The sequence below is a fragment of the Polyodon spathula genome, chromosome 19, assembly GCF_017654505.1.
Source record: "Polyodon spathula isolate WHYD16114869_AA chromosome 19, ASM1765450v1, whole genome shotgun sequence".
NCBI lineage: Eukaryota > Metazoa > Chordata > Actinopteri > Acipenseriformes > Polyodontidae > Polyodon > Polyodon spathula.
Window position 1 is genome coordinate 3,893,510 of NC_054552.1, and position 27,452 is coordinate 3,920,961.

At 36.2% G+C, this 27,452-nt stretch overlaps 1 protein-coding gene and 1 non-coding gene across 6 annotated transcripts; both read left to right on the forward strand.

Moving 5' to 3' along the window:
- Positions 1-58: 58 nt before the first annotated feature.
- On the forward strand, positions 59-27,185 carry LOC121294651 (cytoskeleton-associated protein 5-like). 5 transcript variants are annotated; one of them, XM_041218589.1, is made up of 46 exons: positions 59-405; positions 5,110-5,194; positions 5,609-5,802; positions 5,918-6,124; positions 6,392-6,563; positions 6,682-6,808; positions 7,288-7,388; positions 7,919-8,032; positions 8,134-8,238; positions 8,767-8,856; positions 10,603-10,767; positions 10,884-11,012; positions 11,283-11,441; positions 11,571-11,672; positions 11,850-11,960; positions 12,416-12,508; positions 12,607-12,792; positions 12,991-13,085; positions 13,385-13,442; positions 13,834-13,959; positions 14,373-14,509; positions 14,888-15,062; positions 15,398-15,511; positions 15,737-15,865; positions 15,953-16,147; positions 16,291-16,414; positions 16,658-16,770; positions 17,123-17,221; positions 17,503-17,628; positions 17,774-17,923; positions 18,210-18,413; positions 18,584-18,719; positions 18,901-19,094; positions 19,176-19,348; positions 20,675-20,698; positions 20,934-21,107; positions 21,394-21,514; positions 22,057-22,236; positions 22,615-22,802; positions 22,975-23,050; positions 23,218-23,406; positions 23,609-23,746; positions 24,101-24,184; positions 25,696-25,858; positions 25,995-26,146; positions 26,462-27,185. In XM_041218589.1, the coding sequence occupies exons 2-46, from the start codon at positions 5,138-5,140 to the stop codon at positions 26,702-26,704; spliced, it is 6,192 nt and encodes a 2,063-aa protein (XP_041074523.1). In that variant the 5' UTR covers positions 59-405; positions 5,110-5,137; the 3' UTR covers positions 26,705-27,185. The 5 variants fall into 5 exon arrangements, with proteins under 5 accessions (XP_041074523.1, XP_041074522.1, XP_041074524.1 ...); XM_041218588.1 differs by lacking the exon at positions 59-405 and adding an exon at positions 2,243-2,336; XM_041218590.1 differs by lacking the exons at positions 59-405; positions 20,675-20,698 and adding an exon at positions 2,243-2,336.
- On the forward strand, positions 22,410-22,522 carry LOC121295156. Its single transcript, XR_005946876.1, has one exon. It is a non-coding gene; the product is annotated as a small nucleolar RNA SNORD67 (small nucleolar RNA).
- Positions 27,186-27,452: the final 267 nt, after the last annotated feature.

Below are 27,452 nucleotides of genomic sequence, written 5' to 3' on the forward strand. Positions count from 1 at the left end.
GAAAGGTATTTTGAATGTTTAATGTTGGTTTAAAAGCTGACACTTTTGTTTTTGTGTTTTACAGTAATTCAAGGACTCACAACAGCACGTATGTTGTTTGTTAAGAAGAAAAGGGTTGCCTTTTCTTTACGATCAAGTAGTAAACATTTCAAATAAATCATAGGTAACTTTCTCTTTAAGAAATACAGCTCAACCAGGGGGACGTTTTAGCCCGAATTTAAACTGTCCAATCACATTGCAGTATGTCGGCATTCTTTCTAAACCAATCATTACGGGGAATACTGGTTTGTGATCTTTTTTCAAACGAAGGAGGAAGGGTAACGTATTTTGGAAAGCTGGACAGGGCGAAGACAGTGTATTTATGTTTACGTTTTAAACCCCTATTTTGTCTGGATTATTTTAAAGGTGAGTACATTTGTGTATAATAAAACTGTGTTCTAATGTGTGTTTATTTCCTTTGCAAGAAGTAAATAAATAAGTAAAATAAAATCCTTAATAATGAACAACGTCATACAGTCAGTAGTCATTTATTTCATGAGTGCGGTTTATTGTAATGTATGGCTGTGTTAATCTCTTCGATTATGAATGAAGGCGTATGATTTTTTGTGTTGATGTTTAATAGCTTTTGCCAAAGAACCGCCCTTGTTTTTGTTTCTTTGGCAACTGTGAAACAAAAACACAGTAACTAGGTGTATGACATGTCATCTCAGTAACTTGAAATTAAAATGGCATTCTATAGCAGAATGTACATTTAAATTAAAGATGGAAAATAAACTACCTAAAACAATTAATTGTCCTGTATTCCAACCAAGTCTACGACAGAGTGCGGTCATGCAGGATAGTTTTCAAAAACGGGGACTAACATAAGATTAATGTACCTGTGATCATTGCAGTACATAACAGAAACTCCACACTCATTGCTGGACATGCTTACTTAAGTGAAGACCGAGACCAGATTCTGTATTATTTACTAGTATTACCCGTTAAGAATCCTAATCCAGCCTGTGTTTCACATGCACCCAAGGGTGTACCGCCAGGGGTACAGTTGCTTGACAGTCGAGGCTATGGCGACAGTTTTGTGATTGCAGAATTAGATTTTTGCCATTGTTTTGAAATGGCTTCCGTGTTGCAACTAAAGAACAACCTAAATATTTTAGTTACAGTAGATGTACGTGCGATGCTCCCTTTTCAGTCGAGGCCTACATAAATGCAATGACTGCAAATGCTGTAACAAAACATTGCGTATATCAAGGCAGAGTACAGTAATGCATACCCACCCATTTGAAGTTTTTTTTTTTCTATTTCATTGACTGCAACATTTAGATTTGCGAACAATCGGGTCACTACTTAACTATACTGTAGTACCCAACATAAAACACTATGTGACCTTAGCAAAACACGCAGCCGTGAAAGAGGTAGTATTTACTGCATTATGATGCACTGAAGTTGTGCTAAAGGATTTCCTCAGCAAATCAATTGGACATGACAAAAACAGTGGCAGTCCATTACTATAACTCCGTCTCCTTGGATATGTATCCTAGCGTGGAACTATAAATGGCAAACAGTTTAGTATTTTCGTTATTGACCATATAGTAATGATACTATGCTTTGCTGTGATCAACCATAGTCTGTTTGATTTCGTTTTTCAAACACCAATATTTACGTGGGCAGTATTGCTGGTGCGCCTTATGACGTTTTTAAAACTTGTATATGGGTCACTTTTTACGAGTTAAACCGACTTGATTTGAAACGTTTAGTGGTAGTGCTGGTGGAACATAATTACTTCAGCACACAATCTGTGTAGATAATATGTTGGCAACAGAGTTAAAGTTGTTTAATGACTTTAACTTCTGAGTACTGGACATTAAACATTTAGTATGTGGTTGTATTTACACAGGGGTAAACTAAATGTTTGTCATACGATTTGCGGTGGAACTGTTTGGGCATAAATGTTTGTACAATTGTAAAGACAAGCAAGAAAATAAATGGAAAAGATTGTAGCACTACGTATAACTATTTTATATTCCAACAAAGGGTTGTCTGCCTTAATTGATCTGTGTACTGAAAAGCAGAAAATACAGTTTGAGTAACTTATGTTAGCATTTTACCTGTACTTGCACGTTGCTGTGCAACGTTGAATTCTGTCTGGAGACAGGTCATGAGGTGTGCGGTTTTAAATGCCAGCTTCAACAGCCCGTTCGCTGTGTTCTATATACTGTCTTTGGCTGAGTGAGCCCCTCCCTCGGTCTCTCCGCCCTTGGAGGCGTTTCAAACCTCGGAGAAATGGTCATATCTCGGCACTAAAATATCATCGGGGTGCCCGGGTAACTAGAAACGTAAGTAAATGCATGCTATTGTTTGATTTTTGTATTTATTTTTTTGTGCCTTGAAAGCCCTCAATGTTAATATAAAGCTCAGTGCACTGTGGTTTGCTTGTGTTTGTTGCCATTAATTAATTCAAGCTGCTCACTGCTGTGCTTTCAGGGCCTGGTAGATGGTTGTGCTTTTGTGACAAACAATAGTAGCTCTGTTATTAGCTTGAACACCTGCGGTATATATTACATTTGATAATTTTTGGTCTGGTGAATATTCGGGTTTCTAGATGTATTTATTTATTTTGAAATGGTGGGGTGTTGCGCAAGATTGCATTGCAGTTTGTTTACGTTGTTTAGGTTCGCAGGCTAAGCAGGGCCCTGTGTTGGGTCTTTACTGATGCTCTGCTCCCCGGTGAGAGTGGTACACAAATAGGACAAATACAGCGAGGATATGGGTTGTTTTGTTATGCAAAATGTGTGTTTTTGTTTGTTTTGTTTTGGGGGTTTTTTTTTTACACTGACGTAGCATTTATGTAAAGACCGGCAATGCAGTAGTCGTTGCTTATCAAGATTATCCGTTTTCTTTTTGCGTTTGTTTTTTTTTTCCCCAATTCTGTGTTCAGTGATTTGAAATTTAAATTAATTAGATTTTTTATTTTGCTACTTATAGATCGGTGATTTATTTAATTTTTTTATTTACATAGTTTTGTTATTTTATTTACATAGTTTTGTTATTTTGTTATTTACATAGTTATTTTGCTGTAAAATGTACCCAGTACCAGTTGTCTTGTTTTCTTACAGTATCACAACTTAAGTGTTGCAAGTAGTACAATAGGCATGATTGCTTTACTCAAAGAAAGTTAGTTTATGTAAACAGCTTGCTTTCTGATGTCTTTTCCTTGAGAAACTATATGAAATAATAGTTAGCAAAAGAAACTTTTTTTTTTTTTTAATTCAAGTGATTTAAATATACTTGATTTAAATCAACCTACCCTGTTTTAATAATTTAAAAAAATCTACATTTATAAGTTCATTTTTTAGGAAAATTGAAGCCTAATATTTTAGGGAACCCCGCAATCTGTTAATTTCTACTCAGCAACTTCATAGAAGGATTTGTAAGTTTACATAAGGACCAGCGAGTTTCAAAAGGTACCAGTCCTTAGGATTAGTAGCATGTGATAGTTTCTGCCAGCAGTGTCAGAGACCACAACAGTAATTTCTAAATGTAAGTAGGAGTTTGTGTTTAACATGTTAGCTTGAAGGCACAACAGCATTTATATACAGATACAACTGAGGGTGAACCATATATTATTTTAAGTAAAATGGTTAAGTAAATGTTTTTAAACTCGCATTTAAATGTAACGGCTTTCAAACATCGACACCTCCGCTCACCCCCGCTCAGTTTGGGAAGCCAAGAGAACTTCCTTAATGTCACTCCCTGTAACTGCATCCCTCTTCTATGAATGGGCAGCTTAATAGAGATCCCAGCTATCATTGCTCGTTTCAATTGCCTATTAAAAGAAGGTTATTGATTTTATGAACTGGAGTGGTTCCACCTATCGTTCTCCTTTTTTCCTTCTTTTTTTTAATAAATAAAAACTTGAAGCAGCCAATGATAGCTCAAGCAAGGAGGGACTAGTTAAATTTCGAACCTTGGTCTGGGACAACTGCAGAGGTTATGCAGGTATGGCTAATCTTGCAAGGGTGAGCTGCCTTTATGAAAAATGTTTTCCTGTTAATGTATTAAAGAACAATATGGAAGTCTGCACCAACTGCTGCAGACAGGCAAAACAAAGCTTTATTTACGTCAACGTTCCAAGCAGGTTATCAGTCCCATTTTACTACTACTAACAATGTTAATAATACTACTAAGAATAATATGTATTTGCTTGTCAAGTGACCCCTGAGATTGTTTATGCCTCCATTATAGGAGTTGCTTGCACAGTTTGCATTTTTCTTTTTTTGGAGCATTTAACAAAAAATAAAATCTGAAACAGTAGAGGGCTTTCAAGACATTTACAGCATATGCTGTACAACGCTTTGCTGTCTGACGAATGAAGAAGTGAAAAGTTTTGCCTCTGGATAACACGAGCTGGATGGGCGGATGGTGCTCAGTTTTAAAATTAAAATTATTGGTTTTAGTGTGTATTTTGTATGTTTTAAACATTCTGCCATGGCACTTCTCTTACTCTGTCTTGTACATTAGGTATTCAGCACAATTCAGGCACAGCACAGTTCAGGCTACAACCGCCATAAGTACCACCCCAGTTCTGTGATGTACTATACCCTGCTCTAATGCTCAGCAGAGGCGCCATGTAGAGTTGCTACGTAGAATGATTTGGTAGTAGATTTTAATACAGCAACTTTTGTTTACGTTATATGTATTATACAAATCAAAAGATCGAATTTTGCTTGCGTGTGACATTTAATGTGTGATTTATAGTATTCACACATTGTCAGACGGTTTCTGTTAACAGAAAACAAACAAACAAAAAAAAAAACAGTGCATGAATGCAACTTGACAAACCTTTGAAGTTTTAAAACTACTTTTTGAATTCCTAACTAGTGAACAAACTTTCAGTCGCAGCCCTAAATGTGTGTTTAACATTGATAATTCTTGGTTTTCAAACTGTTTAGCCCTAGACACAGACAGACGCGGCACCTGTGAATATTTTCACGGATACAGGTGTACAGGTGGCAAAATGCCTCCTGCCCTGTCTGTCTGTCCCGGGCTTTACAACACACAAATACAGTAACTTTTGTTAAATTTAACATGTGAATGTTTTTCTCTTAGGTGTAGACTTGAGAGAACACTTGCCACCATGGCGGATGACAGTGAATGGATGAAGTTGCCCATTGATCAGAAATGTGAACACAAGGTGATTTTATTATATATGAATGAATATGACAGACAGACATTTAGTTTTTTTCATATGTTAAATTGCAGGAACTACTGACTCAACTGGTTTAGATAGAGAATTTGTTCAAGCATGGCCATGGACAAAAATTAACTATGCAACTCTTAATGTACCAAGGCAAGCATGACTTTAAATTGCTGCATTTTAAAAATAAAAACTCATACAAGGGATGCTTAGGCTAAGTAACACAAGTAACACATTCTACTGTAGAGAATTCGTGGGTTTTTTTTTTTTTTTTTCAGGGGCATGTTAAACATATATATTTTTGTGTGTGTGTTCAGCATTTTAGAGGGGGGAGAGAATTACATTCTCAAACTTTATTAATCCTTTTAATAATAATAAAAAAACATCTGAACACTTGTTTTGTATTTATAGCTGTGGAAAGCAAGATTGCATGGCTATGAGGAAGCTCTGAAGTTATTTCAGAGGATTGATGATGAAAAAAGTCCAGAATGGTCAAAGTACCTTGGATTCATAAAAAAATTTGTGACGGACTCCAATGCTGTCGCTCAGTTGAAAGGTCTGGAAGCAGTACTTGCTTATGTTGAAAATGCGCATGTGGCTGGAAGGTAAGGAAACCTTGCAAATATATTTTCCTGAATAACAAATGCATAAGTTATTAACCTTAAGGTTCTCAAAGTAATAATATACAGTAACGTGTTTTTTTTTTTTTTTTCGTTTTAGAACTACCGGAGAGGTGGTCTCTGGTGTTGTATGTAAAGTTTTTAATCAGCCCAAAGCCAGGGCAAAGGAACTGGGATTAGAAATCTGCATGATGTATATAGAGATAGAAAAGGCAGAGGCAGTTCAGGAAGAACTATTAAAAGGACTGGATAACAAAAATCCCAAAATTATTGTAATGTGCATCGAAACAATAAGGAAAGCACTAAGGTGAGTTACTGTTGTGGCATTAACATGTTGCAGGGTAATAAGCATTGACCTATGCAGAAATTTCAGCCTTGTGCAAATTATTTTTTTTACTTAACTAGACTGCCCCACACAATAATTGTTCATTTTGTTTATTGCAAGCACTAGCTTTATGCCTCAGGACTGCAGTTCTAGTATAAAACTATTATTGGTAACATCAACTGAGTTTTTGATTGGCTTTTTCCTTCTAATTTGTTCTTCATTTTTTATATTTTTTGTCCACCTTTCTAGTGAATTTGGTTCGAAAATTGTTACATTGAAGCCAGTTGTCAAAGTGTTGCCAAAATTGTTTGAATCTCGAGAGAAAGCTGTTCGAGATGAGGCCAAATTGTTAGCGGTGGAGATGTACAGGTGGATTCGAGATGCTCTGCGACCTCCACTCCAGAACATTAACTCTGTACAGGTAAGGGATATATCGGAATTAATTTGTAAACTAATTTGGTACTGGTACCAAATGTGTGTATTTACACCACCACCCTTTGTTGTTCATGCAATCTAAAGTTTACTCTTTCTCTTTCTAGTTTAAAGAGCTGGAAGAAGAATGGGTGAAGTTGCCACCTTCAGCCCCAAAACAGACACGATTCCTCCGTTCACAACAAGATCTAAAAACCAAGTTTGAACAGGCAGCAAGTTCAGATGGAGTTGATGGTATAGTGTATACAATGTACTGTAAACGCATTTGTTATCTTTCAGGTCTGTTTTCCAAATCAGCTGTGAAATGGTAGTTGTCAACGAGGAAGTGTGGCACGGTTAACACCTTGTGCAATAGTGGGCTACTGTCATTGCATATTGGCCTGGATTGGGTTAACAGACAAGAGCCTTCAAACTTATGTTCTTGCAGTTCATTTGGACCTGCTCTTTTCCATTCTGGGTAATAGCATTGCATAAGTACATGCCATGGTGGTAGCATTGACACCTATAGAAATGCTACTACTGCAACTCTGACACAAGATGTCAATTATGCTTCCTTTTCATTGTAGTTTTACTGTTTCTGTTTGTAGTGTACATGTTTTTTTCCTGTGGTGTATCCATCAAGTGAATTCCTGATGATAACTCTTCACATTTTTAACCCTTGGAATATAAATGTTTGTGCTAGTCAGTGATTGGTTTGTGTGTTCCTTCTCAAGGGGATGAAGATGAAGAAGCTCCCCCAGAAGTGGATGCTTATGAGCTCCTAGAAGCTGTTGAGATTCTTTCAAAATTGCCTAAAGATTTCTATGAAAAAATTGTAAGTGATGTTGAAATTGAGATGAAAATAGACTGTCCCATAACATTACTGTTTACATTTTGGACGATGGGGTTGTATTTATTTTTTTTCTCCCGCGAATGGTGCTTGTAGAATTTTCCTGACCTATCTCTAATTGCTGCAGTGTCTACAATTTTGGTTTATAGTGACTTGTAGTTTCAACAGAATGCTGGCATTGCTACCCTGCTATTGTACCATCTTTTGAAAAATGTAAACAGACCAGGACTCTCTGTACTGAAATGTTTCTTAATTATTAGCATTGTTGTAGGACACTGCATCTTCAATACATTATTTCTGGAAAATCACTTGTGCACCGTGCTTTTGGACATGTCAGTCATGAAACATTGCAGTGAATAGTTTGAGGAAGTATGTTTTTCTCCAAGATTGTAACTTGCAGTATAGCAGAAGGATGTAATCAATTTCTTAATGTTATGATGTAAACTAACATTTATTCAGCTGCTGTTTCTTTTTAACATGTCTTACTGATTGTTTGTTTATTTTCTATTATGTAGGAATCAAAGAAATGGCAGGAAAGAAAAGAGGCTCTGGAAGCTTTAGAAATCTTAGTAAAAAATCCTAAAATAGAAAGTGGAGACTTTGGGGATGTGGTCAGAACACTTAAAAAGGTATGCATTTGTCAACACAAGCAGATTAAATTATATAATGTACTTCTTGCATTCTAGACTCATTTTTGAACTGTTGTCAAGATTTTCACATTATTTTTCAGGTTATTGGAAAGGATACAAATGTTATGCTTGTTGCAGTAGCAGCAAAGTGCGTTGTTGGATTGGCTACTGGGCTGAGGAAGAAATTTGGGACATATGCATGCCTTGTAAGTTCGACATTGACCTATTTTTGTTGGACTGTGATTTACTTTGTATACATTATAATAGAGACTAGTATAGTTTGTTAGTTTATGTAAGTAGGGGAAGTATAATGTTTTTAAATCTAAATTACTACTTTTGACAGATGGAATTCTATCATTTAAAATACACCTCCTAAATGCCTTTTACTTTCTCAATTTCCTCTACATATCTATTTAAAGGAAAATGCTTTCATTCTGAAATTAGATGAAATGGTAGCCTTATTAGCCCAGAGATGATAGACTAAGAGAAGGAGATGTGATACCTTTTATTGGACTAACGAAATAATTATTCACAAGCTTTCAAGAACTCAAAGGGCACTTCAGGTGAAAGTAGGAAAGAGAGATTGATATTTACATGATAAATTATAAATTCCAGATGTTCCTTTAATCAGCATTAAGAATCTATAAAATATTTGTGTGTGTTGATGTAAAGTTTGTACATTTGCAGTAACTAGTCAAAGTAAGCAAGTTATTTTTTTTTTTTTTACATTTAAGGTGGTGCCAACTATTTTGGAAAAATTCAAAGAGAAGAAACCTAATGTGGTCCAGGCTTTGCAGGAGGCAATTGATGCTGTCTTCCTTACTGTGAGTGAGTGTGGGGGAAACTAGACATGTTTTGATGACATATGTAGAGCCCTGTGTTTTTCTCAAATAAAACTAAATGCAACATATAAAACAATGAAAATATCATGCCATAGACACGGTCTAAAGGGAAACAGAAGTTCTGACTAGCACTTGCAAGGTTACGTAATTTGAGTCATTTGGGAATTGAAATTGTGATGGAAGAGAGGAGACATTTTGTTTTTAAAATGCTTAAACAGCACATAACAATTAAACAAAGAAAAGAATTGCAAAGAATTTGAGGCTGAGGGGATATGTGCAGCTGACTGTGACAAAATGATGTGCATTTTGCAACTGTTGGCTGGAATGCAGTTGAAAGATACCATCGTTAAGCATTTGCTGCTTATTCCTTTTTGGGAAAATATGGCTTTTTTGTATACGTTTTTATTGGTGTGAATTCTTTATTTCAAGTGGTACAAACTTTGCACTGCATTGTACTGGATTACCTAAACTCTAATCACTGCTCTTATGTTCCCAAGAATCAAAGGCAAATATGTGTACTACAAGCAGATAGCATAACTGTGTAACCCGGTAAAATTTAAGTTTTACTCTTCCTTCGGAGCCAGTCGGGTTCACAAACTGTACAAACAATGTCCAAGATGGGATTTCTTAGGCACATGTTTTTTTCCTTTGTTTACTGAATTACAGTACAGAGCTCAATGAAACTTGTACCAGACACAGTTGAGTAGCAACGTCAGTGTATATCTCTTCCAGTTAAAGCTACAGTAGCATAATACTGTGCAGTACAAAACAGTAACACATCATTGTTGCTGTTTTCAGAATAAAGTAATATATAGCAACCTAAATATTCCACATCTGTTTAATTCTAATAAATAACATTCTTAAAATATGAATTGTGAAAATAGTGTAACCTGCCCAAAATAGAAGATACATTACTATAGTTTAACATTACTACCAATTGCAACTAGCCATACGAATAAGTACTGATATCCAATGAATCCAAGTCAAGTTACTTTGTTTATTCAGTAATGTGTAAATAAGGAGTATACCAGGTTGTACTTTTAATGTTCGGTGCAAATTTTGATGTTACTTCATCCATTCACAGACAGTCAACAGATGTTTTGCAGTACAGCATTAAATAACTGCTTTCCAAGTATCTTGTTTTTTCCTTTTAGTCATTGTGTTCTGCTTAGAATTTTGTATGTCTTTTTATATTCATCATAAAGGTAAATTAGCTTTCTAATTTCAATGTTACCCATATTTGGCTGCTTTCTTTTAGCTCTTGCTGTATACATTTAATTTTTTCAGTTTACAAAATTAATTTGCTGGTGCTGTGAATTGTTTCACTACCTAGCAACAGCGCAGAAGCTGATGTGTACAGTCATTGCAGGGGAACTCAAGCGAGGGGCCTGTTTACATTAGCAGAAAACAAGACAACAGTTTCATACCAAAAAAAACACTTATTGTAGAATTTTGCTGTTACAAGCATTGCATAATTAGGGTCCATGCATTTTGTTATGCAAGTAACAATGTTTGACTTGAGATTTAAGTTTTTGTTTTTACTAGATCTACTATATAAGGCTTTTTGCATGTACGTGAATATGTAATATGCTATTCGATTTAATCTAGACCCTTGTGGTCTGAACTGATCGGTAAACTGCAAGATTTATAGTATGTCAATTACATGTGGTGGCCATCTGTTAGCAGCAGCAAACTCTTAAATATATATATATATATTTTTTTAAATAGACTACATTGCAGAATATTTCAGAAGATGTACTGGCTGTGATGGACAACAAAAATCCTTCAATCAAACAGCAGTCATCTTTATTTCTGTCAAGAAGCTTTCGCCACTGCACTCCCTCCACACTGCCAAAAAGTCTCTTGAAACCATTTTGTGCTGCACTGCTGAAGGTATGGCATTGCTTAATTTGTAAAAGTAAGAATTCTAACAACTTTGTTTTGTGAAAGACGTCTTAATTCTTCATTGCTGTAGGATGTTGTTTCTAATGTGTTGCCATCCCTTACAGCAAATTAATGATTCAGCCCCTGAGGTCCGAGATGCTGCTTTTGAAGCACTTGGTACTGCATTGAAAGTGGTTGGAGAAAAGGCTGTGAATCCATTCCTGGCTGATGTTGACAAGCTCAAACTTGACAGGGTAAGATTAGTAAAGGACCCTGCCCTGCAGTGCTCAAAACCATTGTAGAGGATCACTTAAATTCAAATGTTAATACTGTTGTGTTTTTTTAATAGATTCTAAATATGCATGCAAACTTCCTGTAAGGAATGGAAATAATCATAAACTGTAGCTTTTTATTTATTTACTTGGACTGAGATTTTTTTTGTCTGTTTGAACTTCTTAATATGATGCTGAATCCCTGTATTCAGTGTTTGTGTTTTGATTGAATAATGTTTCATCTCTTTCTAGATTAAAGAATGTGCTGAGAAGATTGAGTTAGCTGGTGGAAAGAAAGTGGCTGGTGGAGCAGAAAAGAAAGATGTGAAATCTGCCACAAAGACTGCGCCAGTAGCTGAGGCTCCACCTGCAAAACCTGCAGCCCCTCAAAAAAAAGCTCCGGTGGCCAAGGTAAGAATATACCTGAAATGCACCTTGGTACTAGGTGTTTTCAGTATCCAAATTAACAACTATTTGGCGGGTTATGGTACATGGACATGTCTTTGCTTTAATTCTGGGTTTGTTTGCTCTCAATGGTAGGCTGGTGGGCCACCCAAGAAGGGGAAAGTAGCAGGAGGAGCTGGAGCTAAAGGGAAGAAAGCAGCTGTTGAGACTAAAGATGTGGTGGAGACTGAACTTTCTGTAAGTACCTAATGGATGGAACAGTTATATCTAACACAATTCTAGCATTTACACTGCAGTGGGTAATTTATTTAAAAAAAAAAAAAAACTTAATTTGCAAATAGAATTTTTTTTTCATAGAAATTAAACCTGTGAGCTTGTATGACCTGAAGACATTTCATTTTATTTGTTCCACAGGATGAGGTATGTGAAGAGAAAGCTTCAGCTGTGCTTCCTTCTTCCTGTATGCAGCTTTTGGACAGTGGTAACTGGAAGGAAAGGCTGGCTAGTATGGAGGAGTTCCAAAAGGTAACATAATGATTTTAAGTTGCAAGCCACTCATTCTGCTGAAACTAATGAGCAGTACAGTTTTAATAATGTGGGGCCGTATATACATTTTCATCTTTTTACGGCTAGTTTCTCAGACCTTGATTTTAGCTCTAGTCTTGGAATACCTTACCTAAGTTAACATTGTGTAGTCCAAGGTTAGTTCTAAATGGGGTCTGTGAAACAAGCTGTTAATCTAGAACTTTTATTTTTAGTCTGTCTTGCTGTTTTCTGTGTTCTGTTCTGAAATCTTCAAAATTCTGGATCCCAATAAAACAAACTATCTACCTTTTTTTTTGTGTGTGCTGTAACATGCTTTGTCAATGCAGTCTCCAGTGTAATATGAACTTGTATTCTTTGTATCTGATTTGAATTTAACTTTAATCCTGCAAACTTTTGTGTTCTAATTTTGGTTCTGTTTGGTATGTGTTCCTCAGGCAGTAGAGCAGATGGAGAAAAGTGAGATGCCCTGCCAGGCCCTGGTTCGGATGCTGGCAAAGAAACCAGGCTGGAAAGAGACTAACTTTCAGGTAGTGTGAAGGGTGGGGTTATCCTTGTATACCTTATGTATATACTTGATTGAATGCTTCTAGAATTAATGTGTGTTTTGTTTGGTTGTTTTTTGTAGGTGATGCAGATGAAGCTTCATATTGTTGGACTGATTGCTGTAAAAGGAAACTTCTCAAAAACCTCTGCTCTCGTTGTTCTGGAGTGTTTGGTCGATAAAATAGGGGATGTGAAGTGTGGAATTAAATCCAAAGAGGCCCTTACTGCGATAGGAGAGGCGTGCTCGTTGCCATGGACTGCTGAACACGTTAGTATTAAACAGTGCACTTTCTTTTTTTTAACAGTAGTTTTGTATTGCAGGAAGATTCGTAAAACCGCAAACATTTATGAAGTAATTACAGTAAAACATGCCATTTTTTATTTGCATAACAATTAGATAATAAATAAATGTTGTATTCATTTTTATATGTAAAAAATGTAATGTCTTCATATGGTGATTTTACAGGTTGTGTCGATGGCTTTTGCACAGAAGAATCCAAAAAATCAAGCAGAGACATTAAACTGGTTGGCAAATGCAATGAAAGAATTTGGTTTTTCAGGGTAAGCTAAACATTTTCACTAGGGGGGAGGGGAGATTTCATGTAACATAACAAAGTTTTAACTGTTAAATATTATTTGGCCTAGTAGAGTTTGTGCACCGGATTGTATTGGCCTTAACATGGGAAGGTTTTGAGTCTTAGTACATGCTGGGGTTGGGTTGTTATCTCGACAAAAATGGGAACAGATTATACTGAAGCTAAAGTGATTGTCTCCTAAAGCTCACACTTTATAACCCTTTGGTTCACTTTTTTAGAAAAACATGTCTCTAATGCTTGAAATTTATTATTTGTCTTAAACAGGATAAATGTAAAGGCTTTTATTAATAATGTCAAGACTGCCCTGGGTGCAACTAATCCTGTAAGTACTAGATTTCCTTTATTTAATGCTGATGAAGCTGCCCACAAGGAATTTTGTTATGACAAGTTTCATCTCTTTGCAATTCACTTTTGTTTAATTTGTTACAAACTTCAATGGGTCCACATTGAAAATGCTGTCTGCTAATCACCATTTATACCTCAGCACTGCCTTGGAGGAATTTCACTTGTATCTGTGATTTGCCTATTGAGATTAATTGTGTTCATTTAATTGTGGCTAAAAATGTGTTGTAGACGCAAGCTGTTTTTTAGTTTGACATAACTCGAACTGATTAAAGAGAATTCAACCAATTGTCAGTGTACATAAATACACATTTTCTTTTAGTCTTAGTGCTTTTAACTTACTAACTCATAAGTTGTATACTTTCCTGTAGGCTGTGCGAACTTCTGCTATTGCTTTGTTGGGTGTAATGTTCCTGTACATGGGAGCCCCCCTACGTATGTTCTTTGAGGATGAAAAACCAGCCTTGCTAACTCAAATTGATGCAGAATTTGAAAAGGTAAGGTTCACTTGTACCCTTTAGAAATCTGTGGGTATTACATCTGTTAAATTGTCTTAAGACTTGATAACTTGCCGTAACAAAAAACGTGTGTGTCATCTAGTGGCTTAATAAAGCATAAACGTTTTGCATTTTGAATCTGGATATTTTTTGTACACTGCAGTTGTCTTCAACTAAAATAGTTTTAATCATGAAATTGCTGCTACCATAACACTATTTCCAGTACTTTTGAGTGGATAATGCAATATTTTTAAAATAGTTGGTTTAATTTGATTGATCGTTTGCTGCTATATTGGGGAACTCGGATTAAAAAAAAACAATAGTAAGACAATCCATTATTGGGCAGTTAAGTGACTATTTACCAGCAACTGTTCTCAAATGTATTCTGATGAATGCTGACATTTGTGTACCAGATGCAAGGTCAGACACCCCCAGCTCCCTTTCGGGGTTCCATCAAGAAGGAAGGACAGGATGAAAATGAGGAGGCAGAGGAACCAGATGATGAAGGTGGAAATGATGTCATGGATCTCTTGCCAAGATCTGATATTGGGTTTGTCTTATTTCACTAGTTTCACGTGACAAAATGCATTTTGTATTTTCAGTGTCTGGGATTCTATTTAACAGTTTTCATATATTGCTCCCAGTTTTCTCAATACATATAGAAATGATCTTTCTAACATTGAGCAGGAAACCAGATGATAACATGACTCAATCTAATGGCCCCTTGCTAAAAGTTAATTTTGTTGGCCCACGTTATTTGCTGAATAACTCTAGGGTTTACAGATGCATTTAGTGTTCAAGTTGGTGTAATTCTCACATAGTAATGTATCTTTTTGTAATGTTACTTTGTGCTGAAGTAGTTAATAAAGCATTATCAGTAACCCTAGCCCCCATAATTTGGGTTGAATCAGTTGTCATTTTATTTCAGCGAAAAAATTACATCTGATATGGTGTCCAAGATGAGTGATAAGAACTGGAAGATCAGAAAGGAGGGACTGGATGAAGTAGCGGCTGTGATTAATGAGGCCAAATTTATTCAGCCAAATATCGGAGAGCTTCCAATAGCACTGAAAGCGCGCCTTGGGGACTCCAATAAGATTCTGGTACAATATCTGCAGTATTTCTAAATGCAATGTTTGTGATTAGCTGCTGATTTACTGTGCTAGACACCTTGCATTATTTATGAAACTTTAACTTTTCTAGCAAGATCCAGTTAAGTCACAAGAAGATTGGCATCATGCACTTTATGAAATATCACACCACAGCTACAGTGCTGGCTGGCGATGATATGGACTGTATTACCGTAGTCATAAAATCCAATTTAGAATGTGTATGGATGTACCTAAGTACATGACAGTCTTGTGTTGATTGTTTTCAGTGTATTTATTTAGATCAGGTTTGCCAAATTCCTTAAATACAATGCTTTTCTCTTTTTAAGCTACAACAAACACTGACGATACTGCAACAGATAGCTACAGCCATGGGCCCCAATATCAAACAACATGTTAAGAATCTTGGGATTCCTATTATTACAGTGCTGGGGGACAGCAAGGTAACTTATGTGCAGCTACAAAGGCATTTAATATATTGTTGTGCTTTTTAAATAAAATGTCAACCACACAATGTGTAATTGGTGTCTGTAGTTGGACATCAAATGGTCTAATTATTCCCTTGTAAAGGAAAAATATAAGATAATGTGCTTGTTGCTTGTCTGCTGTTTTCTTGAATTTAATGATGTAACTAAGACCTAAAAACAATGCTTTGTACTGTATTGCAGAGTAATGTTCGAGCTGCAGCCCTCACAACACTCAATGCCTGGGTTGAACAAACAGGGATGAAGGAGTGGTTGGAAGGAGAGGATCTGTCTGAGGAACTGAAGAAGGAAAATCCCTTCTTGAGGCAGGAGGTAAGATACATTACAATGCTTAGATTTTTGTTTACATTTTAAATATTGGTAAGATATTAAATTCTTTCACATTATCCCCTGCAACAGGTTTTAGGTTGGCTGGCAGAAAAGCTGCCCACACTACGCACTGTGCCCCCAGATCTCATGCTATGTGTGCCCAACCTGTACTCCTGTCTAGAAGACAGGAATGGGGATGTACGAAAGAAAGCTCAGGAAGCTCTTCCAACATTTATGATGCACCTTGGATATGAAAAAATGTTTAAGGCTACAAATAAACTAAAGGTACTGCGATTTAAAGTCTGCTTTATTATGAAGATATAAACAAAGATACTTCATAATATGCAGTTCATTTTGAAACATCATATGGATTATTAAAAAAAATCCCCTTAAACATTCAACCTTTTTTTTTTCTTCTCCTAAATTAGACTGCATCAAAGGACCAGGTGGTGTCTTTGCTAGAAAAAGCCAGGACCAACATGCCAGCTAAGCCTGCTGCACCCGTTAAGGCTGCTGACTCTAAACCAGCAGGGGGTGTAAAGTCTGCACCAGGTACTTCAGGCATGTTACACTTATTTATAGACAATAGCTGTTAACATCTGGCTTTACATTTTATAAATGTCATGCCAGTTGAGAGTTGTATTAAGTTACACAGAGTGTTTCCACTACCTGATGTCATTCTACTGCATATATACAAACACCATTGAAACATATTTGTGGATCTCTTAATATACATTGGTGTTCTTTTTTTATTCTTGCTTGCTATTAACCTTAGTAACTTGTATCTGTTTGTAGCTTCTGCCAAGCCTCAGCCTCCTCCAGCATATGATGAATCTGAAGTGAGTGTTCCTGATTCTAAACAGGATCCCAAGAAAGCCAAATCAGCTGGAGCTGCTGCCAAAGGAAAGGTAAGACCCCAGACATTTAATCTCTCGTCAACAGCTAAAATCATTAGGAACATCTTTTTTTCTTTTCATAGATATTTATTTTAGACATTTGTTTCCTAATTTAGGTCTCAAACATGATTCACACTGTTTAGTTCTTTCAAGTAGAGCCCGAGGTTCCCAGCACCGTCTGCAGGTTTCTTTACAACATACATTGTCCTTTTGTCTTACTTACTATTAAGCTTGAAAAACTATAGTTCTGAATGTGTATTTTTAAATGTACACTCAGATGGTTGAGTATCATTACTTGCAGAATGTGCTTAAGTGCTATATTGCCACAAATAATACACTCAATGGTAACTTTTTTATTTGGTAGACAACTTCACAGTCTTCAGATGCTAATGACAGTATGGGAAAGGCTAATACCAGCCTCTCTAAACCCAACAGCCAGTCAAAAGGAAAGTCAAGTAAACAGGTACTTTATAACAGAGGATCACCACACCACTTTATGCATGAAGATACTGGTGTTATTTTCCTCGTTTTAGAATTGTCTTGGGAAGTGTTTTAACACTTTTTTTTTTCTTAATCATCTTTTTGGCTTACAGCATACACCTAATGGGTTGTAAAGGCACTTTTTTCCTTTCTGTGGAGAGCCAGCACAAAACTTACACTTCACTTACATTTACTATATTCACCATCCTATTGTGTGGTCATTTTCGTATTCTCTCGTCTAATGTATAATTATGTTATTTCTAGGGCGTCATTGGTAAGAAAGCACCAATCAAATCAAATGCCAAGGAAGAGGAGGACAAATCTGGTCCCATTTTCACCCATGTTCCCAATGGAAAAGAACAGAGAATAAAGGATGAAAAAGGATTGAAGGTTTTTATTTCCATTTCCCCCTGCTTTGAATGTACAATTGAAAATGTCCTTTTCCCAGCCTCTTAATAAAGTTCCCATTTCACAAAATGGTTGCTTTAATATTGTTGGAATTTAAAAAGTGATGTAAATCTTTCCTTTTTTTTAGGTCCTTAAGTGGAACTTTACTACTCCTCGAGATGAGTACATTGAGCAGTTGAAAACTCAGATGTCAAGCTGTTCAGCAAAGTGGCTACAGGATGAGCTTTTCCATTTGGATTTCCAGCATCACATCAAAGCTTTAACAGCTATGATTGAGGTAGTGTTGTGTGATAATACTTGTAAAAATTCTTTATTAAAGAGAACCTAAAAATCATTTGGCAGCATACACATTGGAAAAGTTTATAATTTTTTGTAAAGTGTTGAAAGGCACTGCATTTTGAACATAAGCCACTTTAATGGTGGAAAACTCAATTGATACATTAAGTATTGTTCATACCCCAGATTGGGTAATTGTTTAAAAGCAGATTTTGACTTTTCACAGTATACGGTAGATCAGAGGTAGAATTTGTTTTTCAAATGATTTTGTTTTTTGTTTTAAATAGCACTTGGAAGATGAAAAAGATGCCACTATAAACTGCCTGGACCTGGTTCTGAAGTGGTTTACTCTGCGGTTCTTTGACACCAACACCAGTGTCCTTATGAAGGCCTTGGAATACCTGAAGATGCTCTTTACAATGTTGAGCAGAGAGAACTATCACCTTAATGAATATGAGGCTTCTTCCTTCATCCCATACCTTGTACTCAAGGTACGTGTTTTTTTTTTTTTTTTTTTTTTTTGCTATCCTTGATGACAGACCAAAGTGCACAGGGGCCGTCTGACTCTGTGAAAGTAGACCCTTTCGGTTGCTTTCTGTTTGATTACTTCATTCACCTCATGATATTTTGGCTTTACATCAAAGTGTATTTCTCTGTCAAGGTTGGAGAATCAAAAGATGTTGTACGTAAAGATGTGCGTGCACTTCTTAATATGATGTGTAAAGTCTATCCTGCAAGCAAGGTTTTCACCTTCCTAATGGATGGGACAAAATCAAAGAACTCAAAACAGCGAGCTGGTAAGTTTGGAAATCACACTTCGATAGATCCTGTAAGCATACTATTTATTTTTATTTTTTTTAAATTTCATATGCTGGCAATACTGTCTCTCAAACATAAAACTCTCTGTTTTACCAAAATTTAAACTGTTGTCCAACCAATTCTCTATGATGCCACCCCACCCCCTTTTTTATTTTAAAGAATGTCTGGAGGAACTGGGCTGTTTAATTGAATCTTATGGGATGAATGTTTGCCAGCCTACAGCAGCAAAAGCACTTAAAGAAATTGCAGTTCATATTGGAGATCGGGACAACTCTGTTCGTAATGCCGCCCTCAACACTGTAGTTGTTGTATATAACGTCTGTGGAGACCAGGTTTTCAAACTAATAGGAAATGTAAGTACCATTACATTTAGGATCAACTTCTGCACCAAAGCTTAAAAAGGCATGTCAGTGATTCAATAACTTTATCACCAGCTTTCAGAAAAGGAGATGAGTATGTTGGAAGAAAGAATTAAACGTTCTGCCAAGAAACCAGCAGCTGCACCTGTTAAACAAGTAGAGGAAAAACCACAGAGATCACAAGGAGGACATCCCAATGCCAGTTTAATGCGGAGGCCACCCTTGGATGAAGTACCTTCAAAATTAAAGTATGTGTAAAATACTTACATTTAAGGAGGAAGTTAGTAGAATTACTTTGCACTCTACAGCTATGGCCAAAGGTTTTGCATCACACTATACAATTAACTCCTTGTGCTACATAAAGTTGAATTGAACCATGTCTAAAATTATGTTCATGGTTTTTTTTTTTTTTTTTTTATGTAGATAGGGGAGTTGGCTGTCTTGAGCAAAAACTTAATATAATGTATAGGCTTGCTCCTCGGTAAAGCTCGATAAACGTCAAATCCAAAAAAAGTTTGACTGAAATTTACGTAGGGTAAACGTTGATAAAACAATTCACTATTTTTGGTAACAAAAGAAAATTTAGAAATTCTCTCTAGTTTGTATAGTTTTCATACTTGCTGTCCCGTCTCCGTTCTGCTCTGAATGGCTATGGGTCATTGTCTGTCATCTGAGTGGTCCCTTAATAGGCTACTGAAGTTTCACTGTGTCATTTTCATCCTGTTCTGATAGAGCTCGTTGACTGAAGCAGTGCTAGAATGCTCATTTGTTAAATGACTCAGTCAAGCTTACTTACACCAACTGTGTACTTTCATTTTACCAGCTACAGTGCCTGTCATTCAAAACACCTACTTTGAAATTAGCAGGTTATGGTGTAGGTAAGCTTTTGTTATAGTTATACGGTGACAGTTACTTGCTTGATTTGAAAGTGGGGCAGAAGATGAAAACATTGAGTGAGTATTATGCACAATACCCTGACCGACGGCTGAAATCTCCGTGGCAGAATGAAGCGGGCCCGTCTGCCTTGCCTTGTTATTTCAATTAGAATGCTGGTAACCATGGTTTTGTTTTGTTGAATATGATAAAGGGGTTTCCCAAAATGTGACGTTTCTTAATGGCATAAGCATAAAGGTCGATTTTGAACTAATTTTCTGCTTGAATTGCAAAATTAACAGACAAACGTTAAATTGAATTTTAAAATTAACGTAGATTTATTAATCGTTGATTTTGGGGGAAAAAAAAAAATACAATATAATTGTCAATACTAGGTAATGCAAAACCTTTGGCCATAGGTATAGTTTAGTTGTCATCCGTTTTTACTTTCACATTTCCAAGTCATTTTTAAATGTATTTCCCCTCGTTTCCAAGAAATGGTTCAAGACGCTTGCCAGTTCCCTGGTTATCATTTTGGGTTCTAACAATGATGCCATTCAAATGATTATGCTTAGGCCTTAGTGTCACTACTTTAACATTCCATTGTTCATATCTGCTTGCTTATGTCTTTTAATCTTCTACCAGCATGTGCTCTTTCTAAGTGTACTTTCTGACTTCTTTCGCTGCTTTCCTATGGACAGAATAATGTATCGTACCTATAGGATGTAAGTATTTAAAATAGTGACGTTTTTATGGCAGTAAGAGTGGCCTGACAATACAATACTATTTAACGTTCAGGATATTGTTTTGTAAACGGCCTTTTAAGTGTTTTACTGTGGAATCCATTTTTGCGAAGTGGAACAGGTCTGTCCTTTTTCTGCATCCATCAGTCTTAACACATTCTGTGTATTTTAAACCTAATGTATAATCTTAAACCCACATGTATTGTCTCTTCAACAGCCAATCCAGATCTCAGAATGCACACCCGGAGCAATCTTTTCCTTCAATTCCAAGAGAGTTCCAGTTAGACCTTGATATCATTGAAAATGACCATACTAGAGTCAGTGAGATGCCAGATTTGGTACAGCATAAACTTGATGAACTCTTGGAGCCCGTCTTAATACCAGAGCCCAAGTAAGTAATATTGTGGAAGAGAACAGATCTAGATGAGACTGTATGTTTTAAAAAGATGGATAAATTACAGAATATCTTGGATTCCATTCAAGATTGGAAGGATTAACTTGACTGCAATAATTGAGTATGTTAATGGACAAGGTCATGCTATCTTGACATTGGCAATCCCAGGAAGTTTAAGTTTCTAGTTTGAAATAAATTGTTTCCAATCATTTAAAGTGGCCTTGAAGGTAGGTAGGCACTATGGTTATGGCAAACCAGTGAATTTTTTTTTTTTTTTTTTCAGGATCCGTGCGGTCTCTCCCCATTTTGATGATATGCACAACAGTATAGCCTCCACCATAAATTTTGTTGTCTCACAGGTAGCTAGTGGGGACATTAACACCAGTATCCAGGCCTTGGCACAGGTAAGAGAATGTGAGCTTTAGAATGTGCGTTTTAAACAGTGCAGGTAAAAGAATGAGTTGCATAGTCTGTTGTAGTTGCAGTGCACCGAAATGCACAGGGACTCTGTAACAAGGGCATCCTTTTGAACTAAATGACTTAACCAAAAATTAATGTGGCTACTACTCTATCAAGTGTATTTGTGTAAGAGAAACAAAACCTTGTTCTGCATTACATCCATGAGTGCACAGAAAATCAATAGTTGTAATGGATATGGAATTCTTAAGGATGAGTGTTCAGAATTGTCTGATTTTTTTTTTATTTATTTTTTTGTTTCTGTCAGTTTATTTCTTCTGTTCTCGACTCTGTCCTCGCCTGTCCTAAAAGACACTAGTTGCAACATAAAGTATCCATTTAGCAATACCTGTGCTCATTTCTTGCCACTTAAGTTTTTTTTAAATAAATGATTTCACTGCCCTGTACTATGGATAAGGTTGCATCTAGTTGTAAAGTAGGGGAAATGTATAATGATTGATGTACTTCTATACTTCATATGATCCCATAGATCGATGAGGTTTTGCGACAGGAGGATAAAGCGGAAGCTATGTCTGGGCACATTGATCAGTTCCTGATTGCAACATTTATGCAGCTTCGCCTTATCTACAGCACGCACATGGCTGATGAAAGACTGGACAAAGATGACATTGTCAGACTTTACAGCTGTATTATTGGGAATATGATTTCAGTAAGTTCAAGCAATTTGTCAGTTTATCGCTAATTTAATGATGCATGAAATGTTAGCTAAACTTGCACAGTACATCTAACGGCAATACCGACCTGATGAAATATGAGCTTGAAATAAGGCTTATGTATTTTGCCAGGCATTCCTTTCTTCCAATACTTGAGTTGCATTATATATCTGAGAGTGATGAGTTGCACAAACTGTTGGAGCAGCAGTGCAGTGGCACAGCAACTTCAATCAGAATATCCCTGATGACAAACCAAAGTGCACAGGGGCCATCTGACTCACAAGCATTGTATTGGAAGACTTGCCTAGTCAAGTTATTTGCATTCTTAACTGATGGCTCCTGCTTTGCTGCTGTGTTTTTTTTTTTTTTAAAAGCTTTTCCAGATGGAATTGCTGGCCCGGGAGGCATCGATGGGAGTGCTGAAAGACTTGATGCACGGATTGATTACTCTAATGTTAGATTCTCGAGTGGAGGACTTGGAAGATGGGCAGCAGCTCATCAGATCTGTCAATTTGCTTGTTGTTAGAGTTTTAGAAAAGTCAGATCAGACCAACATATTAAGGTAAGATATGATTCATGTTGTCTTTCTTTTTGCCCTGTACCCCAACCGAAATGCAACATAATATCCAAAAGAGTATTGCTTTTGAAAATCCTATTGTACCATGTTTAAAAATAACCGTGAAGGACATTTTTAACTTAATTATTTACATTCTGGGTTTTTTTTTTTTTTATAGTGCCCTCCTTGTGCTACTACAAGACAGCCTCCTTGCCTCTGCAAGCTCTCCAAAGTTTTCAGAACTGGTCATGAAGGTATATCCATATATATATATATATTTTTAATGTAAACTGATTGCTGTATTGTGACTTTTAAAAGGAGTTTGTATAAACCATGATATTCCCCACTGACTATATGGATGGATGGATGGATGTATGGATGATTGATTACACACATACATTTTTTATTTTTTTTTAAACAGTGTCTGTGGCGTATGGTTCGACTCCTTCCAGAGTCTGTTAATAACATCAATCTAGACCGAATCCTTCTGGACATCCACAACTTTATGAAAATATTTCCAAAGGATAAGTTAAAACAACTAAAAAGTGATATTCCACTGAGGACCCTTAAAACACTGCTGCACACTCTCTGCAGATTGACAGGACCAAAGGTATATCTGAGGAAACTAATTGTCAGTTAGTATTGTTTGTTTTCTTTGAAGAAACTAGTTTTTTAAAGTTTTAGTGGATGAAAGGTGAGCATTTAATAAATATTGTTTTAATTACAAATAGGATTCAATAGCAACATGAGTAATTAATCCTGAATTGTTTTTAGATATTTGTGTTGAATACAAATTAATTGTATGTGTACAGATCTTGGATCACATGACCATGATAGAAAACAAGAATGAATCAGAGCTGGAAACTCATCTTAGACGAGTTGTGAAACACTCCTTGGATCAGACCAGCTCAAAGTCTGACAGAGAAACAGAAAAAGGAGCCAATGGAATGGTATGTCTACTAGTCCACATTGCACACTGAAACCAATAGTTGTACTAGTGCTGTATTAGGGTCTTTTTTTTTTTTTTGAACGTTTGCCTGCTTTGTGGCAATATACAGTCTATGTAATGACTTAGATACTGGAATGAAAATACTGTCCCTTTACATTACTTAACACAACACAAGATTTTCCTATTGCAAAACAAGTGTTAAGAATTCTTATGACATGTAAAGTAGGAGGGGCACTTGTGTATGTTTCCAGACTCGGTCCATTGGCTTTACTGATTGCACAATATAAAGCTTTCAAAATACAAAACGCTTTTCCTTGGCTGCTAAGAATTTCCTAAATGTAACTTACATTGGTAGGATGAACTGGCTGCTAAATCAAAAGTGAGTGACATCCTGGCTGAAATCTTTAAGAAGATCGGTTCCAAGGAAAACACTAAAGAGGTAAGTTTCTGTTTTTATTTTAACTGGCTTTTTAGTCCTCCGCTATTTTCGGGAAACAATCAAAACAGATTTTCTTAAAACGTCACTTTTCTGTGTTTACTTGATTAACGATAGAAAATCTAATTAGAATTCAGCTGTATACATGGATTGAAGTCTTTGGAAAACGCAGGATATTTTCACATGCAAAGTACTGTAGTAGCCGAAGTACAATTTGAAGACCGGACATTTCTTCGGACTTTAACAAATATATTACTTTAACCCTAACTAGACAAATGGATGCACGCAGACTGACTACACATTTTTATTTTCTCTGTTTTCTAAAACCATGTGCGGTCAAAAGGTCAAAGTTTGCACGTGTAGTATGTTATCAGAATAAGTTTTCCGAAAACTGACTTTTGGAATATTTGATACATTTTCCAAAAACTGTTTGCATGACTCTGAAATGGAATTTGCATGGAATTATTTTTCCGAAAACTTAGTTTTCCCAAAAAATATCGGAATTCTTATGCTCATGTAAACACACTGACTGTTTCATGCATGAAGAGAATCAAGTTTGTGAGATCTTGTTTTGCACAGTGATTCACCAAAGCAACATTTGTTTTGATAATGTTGACTCCAGCAAGTGAGTAAACGTGTCACTCACTGGTAGACTGTATTTAAGTATTGAGTCCTTTGGACATCCCTTTATACAAAGAGGGCAGTTATCAAAAGTCTTTCCAGCACATGTCAATCATACTTCAACTTGTATTTTTAATTTACATTTAAATTGTCTAATCGGTGCACTAATGATTTATAAAAACCTTGGAAGTTAGGTAAGTTGGAGTTGATTTTTCAAATTAACTTTCTAAAACATTTATGAAGTTTTAGTGTGGTGTGTTTTTTTTTTTTTTTTTTTATTCTTATTGTAAAAGTTATAGCACACTACTTCTGCTTGAGGTGGGACAGTGTACAATTAAAGTAATGACTTGTGGAGGTGCAGACATTTTACTATAGATTTCGTACCATTTCTGAGTTTATTAAGATAAGATTAAACTGTTATAGCTGCAGTCATACAATTCATGATAAATCTCCAGAACCAATTTCATGGGGCAATGTAAACAAAACGAAAAACATTTTCTGATAAGCCATCTTTTCACGTTGTCTTTTTTAATCCCCAGACTTCAGATGAGGTGAGTTGTTCCTCCTTCTGACCAAAAATACAATAGAAAAAACATGGTCATCTGGAGTAAGGATATAGGCAAGAATTTATTTCCAGAAATTCTGTCCTGGGATAGTGTGTTTTGTATAATTTCTCTTTTGTTTCTGTAAGTTGGGGTTGTTTCCCTCTAATTGTTTGATTTTACTTCTATCCAGCTTCAACACCTGAAGTATACATGTTGATTGTATCTCTTTCCATAGATATGCTGGACTTGTGTAACCCCAAATTCTCAGCCCTTTCAGATTTAAAATTTGTATTTGAACACACCTTTACTAACACACGATCGTGCTTTTTATTTTTATTTTTTCTAAAGGGTTTAACAGAGCTTTATGAATATAAGCAGAAATATTCGGATGCAGATATCGATCCCTTCTTGAAAAACACCTCCCAGTTCTTCCAGAGCTATGTAGAACGAGGTCTCCGGATGATAGAGTTGGAAAGAGAGGGCAAAGGAAGAGTTCAGTCCTCAAGTTCAGGTAAAGCTGTGACTGCACAAATACAGTAGCATCCTTACAAGGCGATTTGTTTATGCAGTTAAATGCACTGTTTTCAGCTGGTTCTCGTCTGAAAGTCGGATTCTTTTTCTAAATGTACTGTTTCCTCTATAAATAGGAATTAGCCCACAAAGCGCCGATACATTTGTGCCTAGCTCAACAATTACTGCACCAACAATTCCTACCAACGGAGAAGAAGTTAAACCTGCCGTGTATCTGGAGAGGTTAAAGATTCTCCGGCAGCGGCATGGCCTAGAAAACAATTCAAAGGTATTGACTTGTTTGATTCCACTCCCATGGCATTGTTTTATAGCCCAGTAGCAGCAGATCGTCTCATCAAAACAAAGTTGGCTTTTACAGAGATTAAATAACTGACTTAGTGTTAGCAAGACAATGAATAGTTTCTTTTAAATACAGAAAACTGATTTTGCACATACTGACTGCCATTAACTTTCCACAATTGTGAGATGCATTGTATACAGTTTCATTGGGTGTTCACATGTGATCAATGTAATGGTCAGTATTTGTGGGGGCGGGGGGGTGTATTACTGCAATCAAACTTTTTTTTTCTCATCCCTATCACAGCAGCACGATGAGAGGCCACCTCTTACGTCTTTGCTTTCAAAGCCGTCGGCCCCCACAGTCGCTTCCTCAACAGACATGCTGCACAGTAAACTCTCACAACTAAAGGAGTCCCGAGAACATTACCATCAGGAACTTGAATCTAACCAATCGCACATGCAGAGCAGCATGGGTACCACATCCTCTGTCACCAACCTTGATGACTTGAAAAAGAGGCTAGAAAGAATAAAGAGCAACCGCAAATAAAACCGGCTTCAGCCTCGCTCACTTACCTAAAGCAGATAATTCATAGTTACTGGCTTTTTTGGGCCGTGGTGTGTAATAAACAAACATGTTTAATGTATAATACAGTGGACTATTTTTTTTTCCCGTTTTAATATTGTGGCACAATTATTTGTACATACATCAGGCTTCCTAACCACTTGAGCATTCAAAAATGTCATGTTCTAGGTTTAGTGTACAGTTTCTCTGTGGAAACTGCTGTAATATTAATGTACTTTGTCTCTTAGCTCTTTCAGCTTATCTTTTTCAAGATCATTAGTATGATGTTTTATATAATTTCTGTCCAGAGCTCTTAAAGCTAAAATGTTAACTGTTAGCTTGCTTTTTTTTTCCTTTTGTGAATTCCTGTACATGTAAAACTTGAAGCGTTGGTTTTATGAAGGAATCATGAAGCATGGCATGAAGTAATACATGTTTTGTAAATAAAGGTTGCGTTAACTAGTTACATATTTTGTGATTTTTGGAATGACATTTTATTTCCAGCTGAGAAGTTTTGAGGACTACGATGCATCAGGAATCACTTTCCAAATCCATTTTGAGTTTTCCCTTGAAAACAACAGATGTGATATATTTTTTTTTTTTTTTTTTTTTTTTTTTCTAAGCTGCAGAAGAGCAAGTAATGTAGCAATGGGAAAATGTAACCACTGGGTGGCAGCAAAACCTAAATGTTTTTTTTAAAAGAATGTTTTTAAAAGATAAATGTGATCCCTAA